General features: G+C 40.6%; 2 protein-coding genes across 2 annotated transcripts in view; one reads left to right on the top strand and one right to left on the bottom strand.

The window, feature by feature from the left end:
• sptbn1 (spectrin, beta, non-erythrocytic 1) overlaps positions 1-13,879 on the bottom strand; it is a 161,508-nt gene extending 147,629 nt beyond the window's left edge. The window contains exon 1 of the mRNA XM_061967787.1: positions 13,744-13,879. The gene's annotated coding sequence lies outside the window, so the exon portion shown is untranslated. The remainder of the gene's footprint in view (positions 1-13,743) is intronic.
• On the top strand, positions 13,320-16,261 carry LOC133620970 (uncharacterized). Its single transcript, XM_061982734.1, has 4 exons — positions 13,320-13,427; positions 13,482-13,951; positions 14,053-14,113; positions 15,135-16,261. The coding sequence occupies exons 1-4, from the start codon at positions 13,320-13,322 to the stop codon at positions 15,282-15,284; spliced, it is 789 nt and encodes a 262-aa protein (XP_061838718.1). The 3' UTR covers positions 15,285-16,261.
• Positions 16,262-17,853: the final 1,592 nt, after the last annotated feature.

The following is a 17,853-nucleotide window of genomic DNA, read 5'->3' as shown; positions in this document are numbered from 1 at the left end:
CTGTATACTAGTACTACTTTAACCATGCAGTATTACACTTCTTGTATACTAGTACTACTTTAACCATGCAGTACCACAAAGACTGTATAATAATACAACTTAAACCATGCGGTACCGTTTCCATATGAGTTGGGAAATTGTGTTAGATGTAAATATAAACGGAATACAATGATTTGCAAATCCTTTTCAACCCATATTCAATTGAATGCACTAAAAAGACAAGATATTTGATGTTCAAACTCATAAACGTTTGTTTTTTTTTGCAAATAATACTTAACTTAGAATTTCATGGCTACAACACGTGACAAAGTCGTTTGGAAAGGGCATGTTCACCACTGTGTTACATGGCCTTTCCTTTTAACAACACTCAGTAAACATTTGGGAACTGAGGAGACACATTTTTGAAGCTTCTCAGGTGGAATTATTTCCCATTCTTGCTTGATGTACAGCTTAAGTTGTTCAACAGTCCGGGGGTCTCCGTTGTGCTATTTTAGGCTTCATAATGCACCACACATTTTCAATGGGAGACAGGTCTGGACTACAGGCAGGCCAGTCTAGTACCCGCACTCTTTTACTATGAAGCCATGTTGATGTAACACGTGGCTTGGCATTGTCTTGCTGAAATAAGCAGGGGCGTCCATGGTAACGTTGCTTGGATGGCAACACATGTTGCTCCAAAACCTGTATGTACCTTTTAGCATTAATGGCGCCTACACAGATGTGTAAGTTACCCATGTCTTGGGCACTAATACACCCCCATACCATCACACATGCTGGCTTTTCAACTTTGCGCCTATAACAATCCGGATGGTTCTTTTCCTCTTTGGTCTGGAGGACACAACGTCCACAGTTTCCAAAAACAATTTGAAATGTGGACTCGTCAGACCAAAGAACACTTTTCCACTTTGTATCAGTCCATCTTAGATGAGCTCAGGCCCAGCGAAGCCGACGGCGTTTCTGGGTGTTGTTGATCAACGGTTTTCGCCTTGCATAGGAGAGTTTTAACTTGCACTTACAGATGTAGCGACCAACTGTAGTTACTGACAGTGGGTTTCTGAAGTGTTCCTGAGCCCATGTGGCGATATCCTTTACACACTGATGTCGCTTGTTGATGCACTACAGCCTGAGGGATCGAAGGTCACGGCCTTAGCTGCTTACGTGCAGTGATTTCTCCAGATTCTCTGATCACTTTGATGATATTACGGACCGTAGATGGCGAAATCCCTAAATTCCTTGCAATAGCTGGTTGAGAAAGGTTTTTCTTAAACTGTTCAACAATTTGCTCACACATTTGTTGACAAAGTGGTGACCCTCGCCCCATCCTTGTTTGTGATTGACTGAGCATTTCATGGAATCTACTTTTATACCCAATCATGGCACCCACCTGTTCCCAATTTGCCTGTTCACCTGTGGGATGTTCCAAATAAGTGTTTGGTGAGCATTCCTCAACTTTATCAGTATGTATTGCCACCTTTCCCAACTTCTTTGTCACGTGTTGCTGGCATCAAATTCTAAAGTTAATGATTATTTGCTCAAAAAAAAAATGTTTATCAGTTTGAACATCAAATATGTTGTCTTTGTAGCATATTCAACTGAATATGGGTTGAAAAGGATTTGCAAATCATTGTATTCTGTTTATATTTACATCTAACACAATTTCCCAACTCATATGGAAACAGGGTTTGTATACTAGTGCTACTTTAACCATGCAGTACCACACAGGCTGTAGACGAGTACAGTGTTGGCGTTAAAGCACTTTGTGTGTCTTTTTACGCATTGAAAATCAGAAAGGATGCAAATTTCTTTTTTTTTACCGCTTGGTTTGCTTGTTTTTTTTTTAATCGATTATCGCTTTATGCCGGTGTTTTGTTTTGTTTACATTAGCCGGGTCAAATTATTCATTATTATTAATTATTGGTCGACTTCAAAGTAACAAACTTTCCAATGCAATTTCTTAAATTTTGATTCGCCGAAAGTTTTATCGATCACAAATACGGCATTCCCGGTGTTAGGACTCCCGCGTGTTATTGTTTTCGTCATGGCGAGCAATAAACCCAAGAAGCGACGCTTCAATGAAAAGTGTCTTCAGGAGCCATTGAGTGCCACTCTATTAAAGGACATTGACACTAACTTGCAAAATTCTAAGTTTGTTGGCATTATTTGCCATGAAAGTGCAGATGTGGCGGTTTCTAAAAACGACTGATGATCCACAAACAGGTGAAAATAATCAATTAAATGTGTCATATGTAGGGCTGCAACTAACAACTAATTTGATAATCGATTAATCTGTCGATTATTACCTCAATTAATCGATTAATAATCGGATAAAAGAGACAAACTGCATTTCTATCATTTCCAGTATTTTATTGGGGGAAAAAACAGCATACTGGCACCATACTTATTTTGATTATTGTTTCTCAGCTGTTTGTAAATGTTGCAGTTTATAAATAAAGGTTTATAAAAAATAAAACATAAAAATAAAGTAGCCTCTGCGCATGCGCATAGCATAGATCAATCATTTCATGACCGAAGCAAAACACTTTTGTACTGAAATAAATACACCTTAGGGCTGGGCGATATGGCCTTTTATTAATATCTCGATATTTTTAGGCCATGTCACGATGCACGATATATATCTCCATATTTTGCCTTAGCCTTGAATGAACACGTGAGGCATATAATCACAGCCAGTGACGTGCGGTGAGGTTGATGGCTGGTGAGGCACTGACTTCATCACAGTCAGATTTACAAACATATGAACCCTAAAGAGTATCTTATTCACCATTTGATTGGCAGCAGTTAACGGGTTGAGTTTAAAAGCTCATACCAGCATTCTTCCCTGCTTGGCACTCAGCATCAAGGGTTGGAATTGGGGGTTAAATCACCAAAAATTATTCCCGGGCGCGGCGCCGCTGCTGCCCACTGCTCCCCTCACCTCCCAGGGGGTGAAGAAGAGGATGGGTCAAATGCAGAGGACAAATATCACCACACCTAGTGTGTGTGTGACAATCATTGGTACTTTAACTTAACTTTAACTTTACACATACAAACTGTAGCACACAAAAAAGCACATTTAATTAAAAAAACCTTATTATGGTCTTACCTTTACTTATAAGTGCGGGAACAGTGGTGTTGGTGTTGGAGGAGTTGTGAATGAATGAAATATGAAATCCGTGCTGCAGTCTGCAGGTGTACCTAATGTTGTGTCCCTGCAGTCGTTCACGGCTCCTCCGGTGCGAGCATTGTTGTTTTTGCACTTTTTGGCTTCTTGTTAAGTGACTTTTTTTGGGTGGATTCGGTCTTGCACGTGGAGGGTTTGGGTGTGGGCTTTGGTTGGTGTGGCGCTCCCGTCGGGGGGTGCACTCTGCGCGGGGGTGCATTAACCGGCACCAGGAGGCGGGATTACGCGAGCCTCACACAGTGCGTCTTCGCAGCAGTTTTATGATTGCTCAGCACAAGAAATACGTTACACACATACAGTTGTTGACAAAATACACTGTACATTATATACCTCAGCTAACTAAACTATGGAAATGTATAATATAGTTCATATAGCAATACGGTCTCACTGCACAGCAGGCCAGCAGTTAGCCGAGTCATTGCGCAATCCATGTTGAGGCACAACTGAGTGACGTGCCTCAACTGGCTGCTGTTCACCGCACCGTCTCTTCTCAGTATCCATCCATCCATCCATTTTCTACCGCTTATTCCCTTTGGGGTCGCGGGGGGCGCTGGAGCCTATCTCAGCTACAATCGGGCGGAAGGCGGGGTACACCCTGGACAAGTCGCCACCTCATCGCAGGGCCAACACAGATAGACAGACAACATTCACACTCATTTGAACGGCAAATGTGAAAATTCAGCGATTTTGAATGAAAATAATCGAAAACTGGTGAAGTTAAATGGAAAATAACTTTATAGTATAATCACTGAATACATATAACAATTTAATTAATTTGTTTTCTTTTTACATTTTTTTTCTTTCCATGATGGCAGGTGAGGCCCCGCCTCACCTGCCTCTAGTGACCGCACGTCACTGATCACAGCAGTATGATGATTGTATGTGTCTACATTAAAACATTCTTCTTCATGCTGCATTAATATATGCAAAATTAAAGTGCACTTTTTGTACAGAACGACACTACAATAGTTTAAAACAAATAAAGTGCACTTTTGTGCATGATGTCACACAAGATATTTCAATAACTGTCAAATAAAAATGAGCTGCATAATATGAAATCAAATAGTGTATGTCCTTCGCTATGTGGTAGGTTCCTGCGGACGTTATCTCCTTCTGTTGTTGACTATTTTTTTCATACGGTGTTGATGTGGAAATAGTTGCTTTGGCACTTTGTTGGTGTGGCACAGAATGGAGATGTTGACATGTGGAGTTTCAAGCACTCCTCATTCTCGAGCGGGTGACTTTTCAAATGATGCTACATTAGCAGTGGTGCTACTTTTTGTAGCAACGCTTTTGAAGCATAATTGTTCAACATCTTCCCGCTTGAAGCCAAACCACCGCCAGACGATGGACCCCGTGCTGTTTTTCTTGGGAATTAATTCTTCCTTCATTTGTTACCAGATTCGCACCTTCTCTCTCTCGTATTACCACCCGCACCGCACCGTTAGCATCACAGCCAACATTACCATGTCGCTACCTCTCTGCTCCGTGGGAACGTGTGACGTTGCACACGTGACGTATGTAAGGTGCGCTTGTTTTAAAGGGGAACATTATCACCAGACCTATGTAAGCGTCAATATATACCTTGATGTTGCAGAAAAAAAGACCATATATATTTTTTAACCGATTTCCGAACTCTAAATGGGTGAAATTTGGCGAATTAAACGCCTTTCTATTTTTCGCTCTCGGGAAGCAATCCGCCATTTTCTCATACACATTACAAACACCGAATCAAATCAGCTCTGTTATTTTCCGTTTTTTCGACTGTTTTCCGTACCTTGGAGACATCATGCCTCGTTGTTGTGTTGTCGGAGGGTGTAACAACACGAACAGGGACGGATTCAAGGTGCACCAGTGGCCCAAAGATGCGAAAGTGGCAAGAAATTGGACGAATGTTGTTCAAAATACGAGGGTGTGGGGAAAGCCGACGAAAATGGTCAGTCGTTTGTTCCGCACACTTTACCGACAAAAGCTATGCTACGACAGAGATGGCAAGAATGTGTGGATATCCTGCGACACTCAAAGCAGATGCATTTCCAACGATAAAGTCAAAGAAATCTGCCGCCAGACCCCCATTGAATCTGCCGGAGTGTGTGAGCTATTCAGGGACAAAGTACCTCGGTAGCACGGCAAGTAATGGCGGGAGTTTGTTCCCGCAGACGAGTGAGCTAAACCCCCTGGATGTCTTGGCTCACACCGCTTCTACCGTCCCTTATGCCACCGAAGATGATCAAGAGAAGAATATCGACCCTAGCTTCCCTGGCCTGCTGACATCAACTCCAAAACTGGACAGATCAGCTTTCAGGAAAAGAGAGCGGATGAGGGTATGTCTACAGAATATATTAATTGATGAAAACTTTATTCATTACTCGCGGTTTTACGTGAATTATTATACATAAACTGTGTTTACCAATAATTTAGCTTAAAAACATTACAACACTTAAAAACAAACACATACCAATCGTTGGTTAGAAGGTGATCGCCGAATTCGTCCTCGCTTTCTCCCGTGTCGCTGGCTGTCGTGTCGTTTTCGTCTGTTTCGCTTGCATACGGTTCAAACCGATATGGCTCAATAGCTTCAGTTTCTTCTTCAATTTCGCTTAAGCCGCTGAAATCCGAGTCTGAATCCGAGCTAATGTCGCTATACCTTGCTGTCCATCCGCCATGTTTGTTTGTATTGGCATCACTGTGTGACGTCACAGGAAAATGGACGGGTGTATATAACGATGGTTAAAATCAGGCACTTTGAAGCTTTTTTTAGGGATATTGCGTGATGGGTAAAATTTTGAAAAAAAACGAAAAATAAAATAAGCCACTGGGAACTGATTTTTAATGGTTTTAACCCTTCTGAAATTGTGATAATGTTCCCCTTTAAGTCTCTGTGAGAAGGAGAGACAAGAAAGAGTGAGAAGAGCCTGCAGTGTAATGCCCGCAGCTAAAAGCAACTGCGTGAGAACGTATACTCGAATATCACGATATAGTCATTTTCTATATATCGCACAGAGACAAACCCGCGATATATCGAGTATATTCCATATATCGCCCAGCCCTAATACACCTACATCTTATTAAATGAAAATACAGAAAAAAATACCGGCAGCGGTAAAGTTTAGATCCATGAAGGAAAGAAGAAAGTGAATGAATGTTTATAAGTGAATACATTTACATGCATAAAAATAATGTTTCACTGCTGGACTCTAGAAAGAGGTTCCTCAGCCTCCGTAGCAGAACCACCAAGTTCTGTAACAGCTTGAACGTAGGACTCTTGAACGCATCAAAATAATCCCCTCAATTCCCCTCAAAAACGGATTAACTCGCTGGAATATAAAGACTATCCATAAACGTGGATGCATATGCAAAAGTGCAATATATTTATCTGTACAGTAATCTATTTATTTATATCTTCACCTTATGGCTCTTTTATCCTGCACTGCAACAAGCTAATGCAAAAAAATTATTATCTGTATTGTAAAGATCAAATTTGAATGACAATATTGGGGACGGCGTGGCGCAGTTGGAAGAGTGGCCTTGAGGGCTCCTGGTTCGACCCCCACCTTCTACCAACATAGTCACGTCCGTTGTGTCCTTGAGCAAGACACTTCACCCTTGCTCCTGATGGGTCGTGGTTAGGGCCTTGCATGGCAGCTCCCGTCAAAGAAATCTGCCGCCAGACCCCCATTGAATCTGCCGGAGTGTGTGAGCAATTCAGGGACAAAGGGCCTCGGTAGCGCAGCAAGCAATGGCGGCAGTTTGTTCCCGCAGACGAGCGAGCTAAACCCCCTGGATGTCTTGGCTCACATCGACCCTAGCTTCCCTGGCCTGCTGACATCAACTCCAAATTTCCAACTGGACTGGACAGATCAGCTTTCATGAAAAGAGCGCGGATGAGGGTATGTCTACAGAATATATTAATTGATGAAAATTGGGCTGTCTGCACTCTCAAAGTGCATGTTGTTGCCAAATGTATTTCATATGCTGTAAACCTAGTTCATAGTTGTTAGTTTCCTTTAATGCCAAACAAACACATACCAATCGTTGGTTAGAAGGCGATCGCCGAATTCGTCCTCGCTTTCTCCCGTGTCGCTGGCTGTCGTGTCGTTTTCGTCGGTTTCGCTTGCATATGTTTTAAACCGATATGGCTCAATAGCTTCAGTTTCTTCTTCAATTTCGTTTTCGCTACCTGCCTCCACACTACAACCATCCGTTTTAATACATTCGTAATCTGTTGAATCGCTTAAGCTGCTGAAATCCGAGTTTGAATCCGAGCTAATGTCGCTATAGCTTGCTGTTCTTTCCGCCATGTTTGTTTGTATTGGCATCACTATGTGACGTCACAGGAAAATGGACGGGTATTTATAACGATGGTTAAAATCAGGCACTTTGAAGCTTTTTTTTAGGGATATTGCGTGATGGGTAAAATTTTGAAAAAAACTTCAAAAAATATAATAAGCCACTGGGAACTGATTTTTAATGGTTTTAGCCATTCTGAAATTGTGATAATGTTCCCCTTTAACAAAACCTTTCTACATATAAAGTGCAACATTTCCACATATAAAGTGCAACATTAAACTGCTTCAAGTTGTTGCTCGGATTAAATAAAATGACAAAACTTTTCTTCTACATACAAAAAGTCAACTCAGCCTCAGATTAACTTTTCTTTTTCCCCCCCAGCCTTCAACCCGGGTGACCTTCACTCAATTTTCATGTTTTTTGCCAGAAAAATCAGTTTATCCACATTGTCTGCAGAAAGAGCAGACCTGCTTGCAGTTACAATGTCTCCGGCTGTGGAAAATACCCTTTCACTGGGCACGGAGCTAGCAGGTATGGCGAGGTAGTGCCTGGCTAACGTAGCAGTAAGAGGATATATGGGCTCATTGTTCTTCCACCATAGAAGTGGGTCAAAATCTAGTTTTTAATGCAATATGGTCTTAAATCTGCTGCCATAAAAACATTTGTTATTGCTTTAGCCCTGCCTGAATCGCCGAGGAGAGGCTGCTTGAATGCGGTGGGAGCTGTGTTTGTTCGTCTTTCTCTTCGTTGAAGCGATGTTATCCATTGTTGTATCGCACCGCGAAACCGAAGTGTTCCCAAACGGGAGATCTTAACGAGGCAGGAGGGTCTTCCAGCTCTGGCTTTTTGCATGTTGCCGTAGCCCGGTCGCTGCTAGCATGCCGTGTGTTGTGCCTCGGTGTGCATTGTTTACACAACGTGCGGTGCGCTACTTAATATGTCCGTGTGGAAACTCGTTCGGTACACCTCCGAACCGAACCGAACCGAAACCCCCGTACCGAAACGGTTCAATACAAATACATGTACTGTTACAACCTTACCCAGCCCTAAAGTGGACAAATATGAAATATTTTTATTAATAATAAATAAAAAAACATGAAGATGTGTCTTATGTGGACGAGGTTAATTATTAAGTTCAACTCAAATCGTGTTTGAACGCTTCAAACCAGCGCTGACATGGTTGACCTCGTTTTAGAGTCCGTGAAACACTAGACCTGAACTTTGACCTGCCACACGTCCTCCTCTGGGACCACCGTCAGCTTGTCCTCTGTGGGACACAACATGATGGCCACACCTCGCTTTCACGCGCAGACAGGTGGACAAATGTTTGCCAGCTGGTGGAGGCCGGGGGTCTGGAGGACACTAGGGGATGTGGGGTGGGGGGAGGGGCTGTGAGAAGAAGATACGGAGGATGAGGAGAAGATAAGTGGAAAATGTGGATGGAGACAACTTGTTATCATGACTTAAAATACTTTCTTTTAAGGAGAAGGAGGAGGAGGATAAGAAGAAGAGGGGGAGGAAGAGAAGGAGAAGGAGAACAAGGAGGGGGATAAGGAGAAGAAGAAGAAGAGGGAGTGGGAGAAGGAGAAGAAGAAGGAGGAGTAGAAGAAGAAGGAAGAGAAGAGGAAGGAGCAGGAGGAGTAGAAGAAGAAGGAGGAGAAGGTGTACAATAAGAAGAAGGAGGAGGAGAAGAAGAAGAAGGGGGAGAAGGAGTCGTAGAAGAAGGCAGAGAAGGACTAGAAGAAGAATAAGGAGGAGAATAAGAAGAAGGAGAACAAGAAGGAGAAGAAGGAGCAGAAGAAGGAGAAGAGGAAGAAGGAGAAGGAGGAGAAGGGGAAGAAGGAGGAGAAGAAGGAGAAGGAGAAGAAGAAGGAGTAAAAGAAGAAGAAGGAGTAGAAAAAGAAGGAGGGGCGGAAGAGAAGGAAAAGAAGGAGGGGGAGAAGGAGAAGAAGAAGGAGAAGAGGAAAAAGGAGGAGAAGGAGAAGAAGGAGAAGGAGAAGAGGAAAAAGGAGGAGAAGGTGAAGAAGGAGAAGAGGAAGTAGGAGGAGGAGGACAATGAGAAAGAGGAGAAGGAGAAGGAGAAGAAGAAGAAAGGGGAGAAGGAGTCAAAGAAGAAGAAGGAGAAGGAGAAGGAGGAGAAGAGGAAAAAGGAGGAGAAGGTGAAGAAGGAGAAGAGGAAGTAGGAGGACAATGAGAAAGGGGAGAAGGAGTCGAAGAAGAAGGCAGAAAAGGAGTAGTAGAAGAAGAAGAAGAAGAAGAAGGAGGAGAAGGAGTAGAAGAAGAAGAAAGGGGAGAAGGAGTCAAAGAAGAAGAAGGAGAAGGAGGAGAAGAGGAAAAAGGAGGAGAAGGTGAAGAAGGAGAAGAGGAAGTAGGAGGACAATGAGAAAGGGGAGAAGGAGTCGAAGAAGAAGGCAGAAAAGGAGTAGTAGAAGAAGAAGAAGAAGAAGAAGAAGGAGGAGAAGGAGTAGAAGAAGAAGGAGGAGGAGAAGGAGGAGAAGAAGGAGAAGAGGAAGAAGGGGAAAGAGGAGAAGGGGAAGAGGGAGGAGAAGTAGGAGAAGAAGGAGAAGAAGGAGCAGAAGAAGGAGAAGAGGAAGAAGGGGAAGAAGGAGGAGAAGGAGGAGTAAAAGAAGAAGAAGGAGTAGAAAAAGAAGGAGGGGGCGGAAGAGAAGGAGAGGGAGAAGAAGGAGGGGGAGAAGGAGAAGAAGAAGAGGGAGGGGGAGAAGGAGAAGAAGAAGAAGAAAGAGGAGTAGAAGAAGGAGAAGAAGAAGGAAGAGAAGAGGAAGGAGAAGAAGGATGGGGTAGAAGGAGGAGAAGGAGTAGAAGAAGAAGAAGAAGAAGAAGAAGAAGTGGAGAAGAAGGAGGAGGAGTAGAAGAAGAAGAAGGAGAAGAGGGAAAAGGAGGAGAAGGAGAAGAAGAAGAAGGAGAAGGAGAAGAAGAAGGAGGAGAAGAGGAAAAAGGAGGAGAAGGTGAAGAAGGAGAAGAGGAAGTAGGAGGAGGAGGAGGACAATGAGAAAGAGGAGAAGGAGAAGGAGAAGAAGAAGTAGAAGGAGGAGGAGAAGGAGAAGTAGAAGAAGAAGGGAGGGAGGGCGGAGGAGGGCAAGCAGCAGAGTGAGGAGGCTGAGGTTACATAAGAATGCTGGACTCAAAGCAGGTCTGCAGCAAATAAGAAAACACTTCAAACTCCATGACAGGCTGACCTCAGATCAGTTCAAACTGCTGCACAAAGCATCCTCATCTATAACACCCTCATGCAGGATATCCTCATTTACAACCTGACTCTCATTTACAACATCCTCATATATGACATTCTCATTTCAACCATCCTCATTTAGTACATCTTGTTACTGTAATTCTCATTTTCAACGTCCTCATTTAAACCGTCCTCTTGTAGGACATTCTCCTTTCAACCATCCTCATGTAGGACATTCTCATTTATATGATGCCTTCATTTACAGTATAATTCTCAATTACAACATTCTCATTCAAACCATCCTCATGTAGGACATTCTCATTTATATGATGCCTTCATTTACAGTATAATTCTCAATTACAACATTCTCATTTAACATCCGCAAGCAGGAAGTTTTTCATTCAAACCATCTTTTTGCAGGATGTTCTCATGTACAATATAATTCTCATGTACAACATCCTCATTTAAACCATCCTCATGCAGGATATTCTCATTTAAATGGCTTCATTTAAAACAATTCTCATTTACAACATTCTCATTTAAATCCTCCTCATGTAACACCTTCTCATTTAAATCATCCTCATGTATGACATTCTCATTCAGATCATTCTCATATCGGACATTATCATTCAAACCATCCTCATGCAAGACTTAATTTACAATATCATTCTAATTTCAACCATCCTCATGTAGGATGTCCTCATTTACAATAGAATTATCATTCACAACATCCTCATTTAAATCATCCTCATTTAGGACATTGTCATTAAAACCATCCTCATGTAAGACTTCCTCATGTACAATATAATTCTCATTTACAACATCCTCAGTTAAACAATCCTCATGCAGGACTTTCTCATTTACAAATTATATAATTCTCATTTACAACATTCTCTATTGCACCCTCATGTAGGAGATTCTCATTTGAACTATTCTCATGCAGGACGTTTTCATGTACAATGTAATTATTGTTTACAACATCCTCATTTAAACCATCCTCATGTGGCAAAATGTCTTCATTTACAGTATAATTCCCAATTACAACATTCTCATTTAACATCCGCAAGCAGGACGTTCTCGTTTAAACCATCCTCATGTAGGACATTCTCATTTAAATAATGTATTCAATTACAATATATTTCCCATTTACAACATCCTCATTTAAGCCATCCTTATGTTGGACATTCTCATTTAAATTATGTCTTCATGTACAATATAATTCTCATGAGAACATCATTTAAATCACCCTCATGTTAGACATTCTCATTTAAATGATGCCTTCATTAACAACATTCTCATTGAAAGCATCCTCATGCAGGACTGTTCTCATTTAAACCATCCTAATCCACTACGTTCTCATGTACAGTAGAATTCTCATTTACAACATCCTCATGTAAATCACCCTCCTGTTAGACATTCTCATTTAAATGATGCCTTCATTAACAACATTCTCATTGAAATCATCCTCATGCAGGACTGTTCTCATTTAAACCATCCTAATGCAGTACGTTCTCATGTACAGTATAATTCTCATTTACAACATCCTCATGTTGGACATTCTCATTTAAATTATGCCTTCATTAACAACATTCTCATTTAAATCATCGTCATGCAGGACGTTCTCATTGAAACCATCCTAATGCAGTAGGTTCTCACGTACAGTATAATTCTCATTTACAACATCCTCATGTAAATCACCCTCATGTTAGACATTCTCGTTTAAATGATGCCTTCATTAACAACATTCTCATTGAAATCATCGTCATGCAGGACTGTTCTCATTTAAACCATGCTAATGCAGTACGTCATTATGTACAGTATAATTCTCATTTACAACATCCTCACGTAAATCACCCTCATGTTGGACATTCTCGTTTTAATGATGCCTTCATTAACAACATTCTCATTTAAACCATCCTAATGCAGTACGTTCTCACGTACAGTATAATTCTCATTTACAACATCCTCATGCAGGACTGTTCTCATTTAAACCATCCTAATGCAGTACATTCAGAATAATTTCGCCACACCTCGTGTGTGTGTGACAATCATGGGTACTTTAACTTTAACTCATATACAGTATAATTCTCATTTACAACATCCTCATGTTAGACATTCTCATTTTAATGATGCCTTCATTAACAACATTCTCATTTAAATCATCGTCATGCAGGACGTTCTCATTTAAACCATCCTAATGCAGAACGTTCAGAATAATTTCGCCACACCTAGTGTGTGTGTGACAATCATGGGTACTTTAACTTTAACTCATCTACAGTATAATTCTCATTTACAACATCCTCATGTAAACCACCCTCATGTTAGACATTCTCATTTAAATGATGCCTTCATTAACAACATTCTCATTTAAAGCATCGTCATGCTGGACGTTCTCACTTAAACCATCCTAATGCAGTACGTTCTCATGTGCAGTACAATTCTCATTTACAACATCCTCATGTTGGACATTTCTCATTTTAATGATGCCTTCATTAACAACATTCTCATTTCAGTCACCCTCACGCAGGACGTCCTCATTTAAACCATCCTAACGCAGTACGTCCTCATGTACAATATAGTTCGTCATTTAAACCATCCCCATGTAGGACATTCTCATTTAAAAAAAATGATGCCAACATTCTCATTCAAAGCGTCCTCATGCGGGACTGTTCTCACGCCCAGGGGGATTGGCACGCAGGACCACGCCTGCACGTCTTCATCAGCAGCCCCACCTTCGTCCTCGCCAGGCCGCAGACAGAAAAACATGTGCATCACTTGAAATGTGCAAGGAGCAAAAGATGCTGCTGTGGCGCACTATAGCCGCAACACACACACACACACTTACAGAAACACACACATTTACAGAAACACACACACTCGCTAGGACACTATGAAGGACTCGGAGAGGTGGTCTGTCCCGAGTCCTCGGCGTCCATTGGCGCCGCCCCTAACAATCTCGGCACGGACACTTTCCGTGCCCTCAGGCGGGCGTCGTGTGGATGCTACCCACCGAACACGGACACAACAAAGGCCTCGGACCGGACCGGCCCCTGCTCGGCTGAGTTTGGGTATCGCGACTCACCTGAAGGCCGACGTACGCGCCGCGGAGTCCCGCTCGGTTCTTGGCGGCCGGAGAGTGAAAACAATGCAGCGTCCTCTTCCTCCTCCTCCTCTTCGTCCTCCTCTTCCTCGCCCCGCCCCCGCAGCTTCCACACACGGGACTGCGGAGCCACGGTGGGGTGCGCTGCTTTCCCGACACCGCGCGGCGCCGGCGGGGCGGCAACCAAGAAGTGAGTGGAAAACGAACAGTTTTCCACCGTCGAAATGTGTTCGACGGTCGAATCAGAATGTTGTTGGCGAGTGTTTGATGTAATCACCAGCTGTCTGGCAGGGGCGGTGTCTGCAAGTCACGTGATCCGGGTGAGGCGGCAACGCGAACACATGTTCACATGGTAAGCTAATGTGTTAGCATTCGTTGCTAATTAAACTATTATAAAATACTCATTAGCTACACTTAGATAACATGGATCATCTAAATCACTACAATTGACTCCGACAAATACTTTAAATATCCCAAAATAAAGTCTTAAACACAATTAAAACCGGCTAACGTGGTCTACGTTAGCAACTGTGCTGCACAATCATGCTAGCCATTGAATCTTTCAGGAAAATTACCAAATAAACACAATTTTATTTACTCTTCTTTGGACGTAAAGAAGCCTGATAATAGTAAAATAGTTTGTTTTGCTGCTAGTGGAGACTGAAAGGCTACTTAATTACTCATTTATCTACTATTGTTTTAAAAGGGTCACTTTGTGTTTGACCACAAGAGAAAACTACTAAAGTGAGTCAGAGTTAAAAAAACAAAAAAACAATTGCAGAGTTTGGATTAGCTTTTTTTTTTTTCAAATTGAAAAATAAATATAAATGTTATTTTACATATAAAAATATATTATTATTATTTTCTTAATCATTATTTTTGAATTGTACTATTTTTTATTTTTTTTGTTCACTTTTCGGGTTCGTCATTCTTAAGGGCAGATGTTCAAGCGTACTATTTTGTTTATTATTTTCATTATATTTATACTTTTTGTATCCATTAATGCATTTTATTTTTAATATTTCTGTATTTTTTATATGTTGTTAAAATGCTACACATTTTTTTAGGTGAGGGAAAATTCAAACTAGTGATGTCATCGCCAGAGCATGGAAACATGGAATGTATACAGCCAATATTTCAGAATAATTCCCACCAATTGATTTATATTTGTGTAAATACAACTATTACGATCTAAATGGTTTTCTTGATTAAAAATAAATACAGTTTAAAAAAATTATAACGAGCCAATCTTTTGAACGGCTCTTTGAACTCCCTTTAAAGAGCCATGATTCCATCTCTATTGTTAACGTGAATAAGTTGGTGTGTTTGAGGTCAGTGTGTAAAAACTCAAATGACTTGTCTCCGCCCGCCAGGGCAGACAGTGTGCGGTGATGAAGCGCCTCCACGCCCCAAATCAGTGGGAGGCAGTGAAGCAGCCGGGAAGCGGGAGGAGGAGGAGGAAGAGGAGGAAGGTCTGCAGACATCGGATAGTGAAAAGTTTAAAAAAAAGTAAAACGGCTTAGTAAAAAGGTTAAAAAAAAGTTTGTAAAATAGGTTAGTAAAAAAAAATTTGAATACCAAAAGGGACAAGCGGTAGAAAATGGATGGATGGATGGAGGTTATTAAAAAAAAAGTAAAATAGGTCAATAAAAAAAAGTTAATAAGTTACTAAAATAGGTTAGTAAAAAAGTAAAAAAGGTTAGTAAAAAAGTAAAATAAGTTAGGAAAAAAAAGTATAATAAATCAGTAAAAAAAAGTTCAATAAGTTACTAAAATAGGTTGGTAAAAAAGTAAAATAAGTTAGTAAGAAGAGCAAAATTGGTTAGTAAAAAAAGTAGAATAGGTTAGTAAAAAGAATAAAATAGGTCAGTAAAAAAAAGTTCAATAAGTTAATAAGGTTAGTAAAAATAGTAAAATAGGTTAGTAAAAAAGTAAAATAGGTTAGTAAAAAAGTAAAACAAGTTAGTAATATAGGTTAGTAAAAAGAGTAAAATAGGTTAGTAAAAATAATACAATTGGTTAGTAAAAAGTAGAATAGGTTAGTAAAATAATAAAATAGGTCAGTAAAAAAAGTTCAATAAGTTAGTAAGGTTAGTGAAAATAGTAAAATTGGTCAGTAAAAAGTAAAAAGGTAAAATAGGTTAGTAAAAATAATACAATTGGTTAGTAAAAAAGTGAAATAGGTTAGTAAAAAATGTAAAATAGGTTAGTAAAAACATAATATAGGTTAGTTAGAAAAGTAGTAAAATAGGTGAGTAAAAAAAGTTACAATTAGTTAGTAAAATAGGTCAAATAAGTTAGTAAAAAAGTAAAATATGTTAGTAAAATATGTTAATAAAAAAATAAAATAGGTTAGTAAAAAAGGTAAAATCAGTTAGTAAAATAGGTTAGTAAAAAGAGTGAAATTAGTCAGTAAAAAACAAAATTTGTATAAAAAAAAAATTTTTAAAAAAGAGAATGTTATTCATAAAGTAAAACAGTTTAGTTAAAAAAAAGGTTATTAAAAATAGTAAAGTTGATCAGTGAATAGAGTAAAATTAGTTTAAAAAAAATTGTTATTAATAAAGTAAAACAGTTTAGTAAAAAGAGTCAAATACGTTAGTAAAAAGAGTAAAACGGGTTAGAAAAAGAGTCAAATTGGTTATTAAAATCTCTGCATTGGCTCTCCGTTTGTTCCAGGATCCATTTGAAGGTTCTTCTTATGGCTTATAAATGTTGTTATGGTAGTGTCTTTAACGTTGGCTTTTACCCTACCAACCTGCACAGGCCCTGAGATCCTGTGGCAGGCCAAATAAAATGATGTGGTGGTTAAATAACATGAAGTGGTGGGTTAAATAAAATGATGTAGGGGGTTAAATAATAATAATAATAATAATAATAATAATAATAATAGTTTTGACACCTGTGATGTCGCTGGATGACACACTAAAAAGTTAAAGTGAAGTTGGTTGAATGTCAACTTGTTGCTTGGCAACGACTGTCAGGGCTCGCTCAGTCAGGTGTGTGTGTGTGTGTGTGTGTGTGTGTGTGTGTGTGTGTGTGTGTGTGTGTGTGTGTGTGTGTGTGTGTGTGTGTCTGGCCCACTCCCACACAAAATGGCAATGAGGAAAAAGCGAGCGTCTCTGAAACTTGCTGCATCTCTCTCTCTCTCTCCAAACACTTTTGAACAGAGGAAGGTTTCCATGACGACGGTGCTGGGATGCCAAAGTTGTTGCCGGGAGAGGATGGGGGGGTCATGTGGGCGTGTGCAGTGTGCCATCTTGAAAGAGGAGACTTTATATTTGGAGGTGTTTAGTCCTGTGGAGATCCACATGAGCCACGGAAGCTTCTGGCAAGAGATTCGTGTTGCGCCTTTGAAATGGGGCTGAAGTTCAACATTCAAACACATGTTGCACCTTCTAGATCGTTGCAACTCCGTCAAAGTGAAAGTGAAAGCAAGTCATTGGTGTTTGGCATGCTGCTATACTGTAGCTCCGTTTCATCTTCTCATATGATGTCTTCATGGCCATTGCCACACACACACTTCTTGTGATTGTGTGAAGGTCTCACAGAGGGCTGTTGGCATGACGACAAGGAACCTCTAACATTGTATCCAGGAAGCGCACACACACACACACAATGCTGTGTCAGGCTTCCCGTTGCCATGGCAGCCATGTTGAAAGCTCATGCTGCGATTTCATTGGATCAGATGGCAGGTAATCAGGTCACATGACTTGATATGTAAGCACATCAGTCAGGTCACATGAATAATAATGTTCATGTGCCCTTCTTCTTCTCTTCTGTTCATGGTGGATTGCCACCACATTTAGCCCCGCCCCTTCTGCTGCATAACCAAGGTGGCGACTATATTGGGGGTAGTGCACCTTCTTTACTGCACACTCAGCATTTTCTGTGTGTTGAGTACAACACTCGGGTATGCACTGTAGGGGTGCACAAAAAAAACGATTCACACCCGAGTCCCGACTCTTTTGGGAACACATTTTTTAAAAGACATTTTTTAAATTGATTCATAATTTTCAAAAATAGGTTGATTGGCAACACTAAATTGGCGCTAGTGTGTGAATGTGAGTGTGAATGTTGTCTGTCTATCTG

The sequence above is a fragment of the Nerophis lumbriciformis genome, linkage group LG02 (assembly GCF_033978685.3).
Source record: "Nerophis lumbriciformis linkage group LG02, RoL_Nlum_v2.1, whole genome shotgun sequence".
Lineage (NCBI taxonomy): Eukaryota > Metazoa > Chordata > Actinopteri > Syngnathiformes > Syngnathidae > Nerophis > Nerophis lumbriciformis.
The sequence above is the reverse complement of the archived record's forward strand: the minus strand, read 5'-3'. Positions and strand labels throughout refer to the sequence as shown.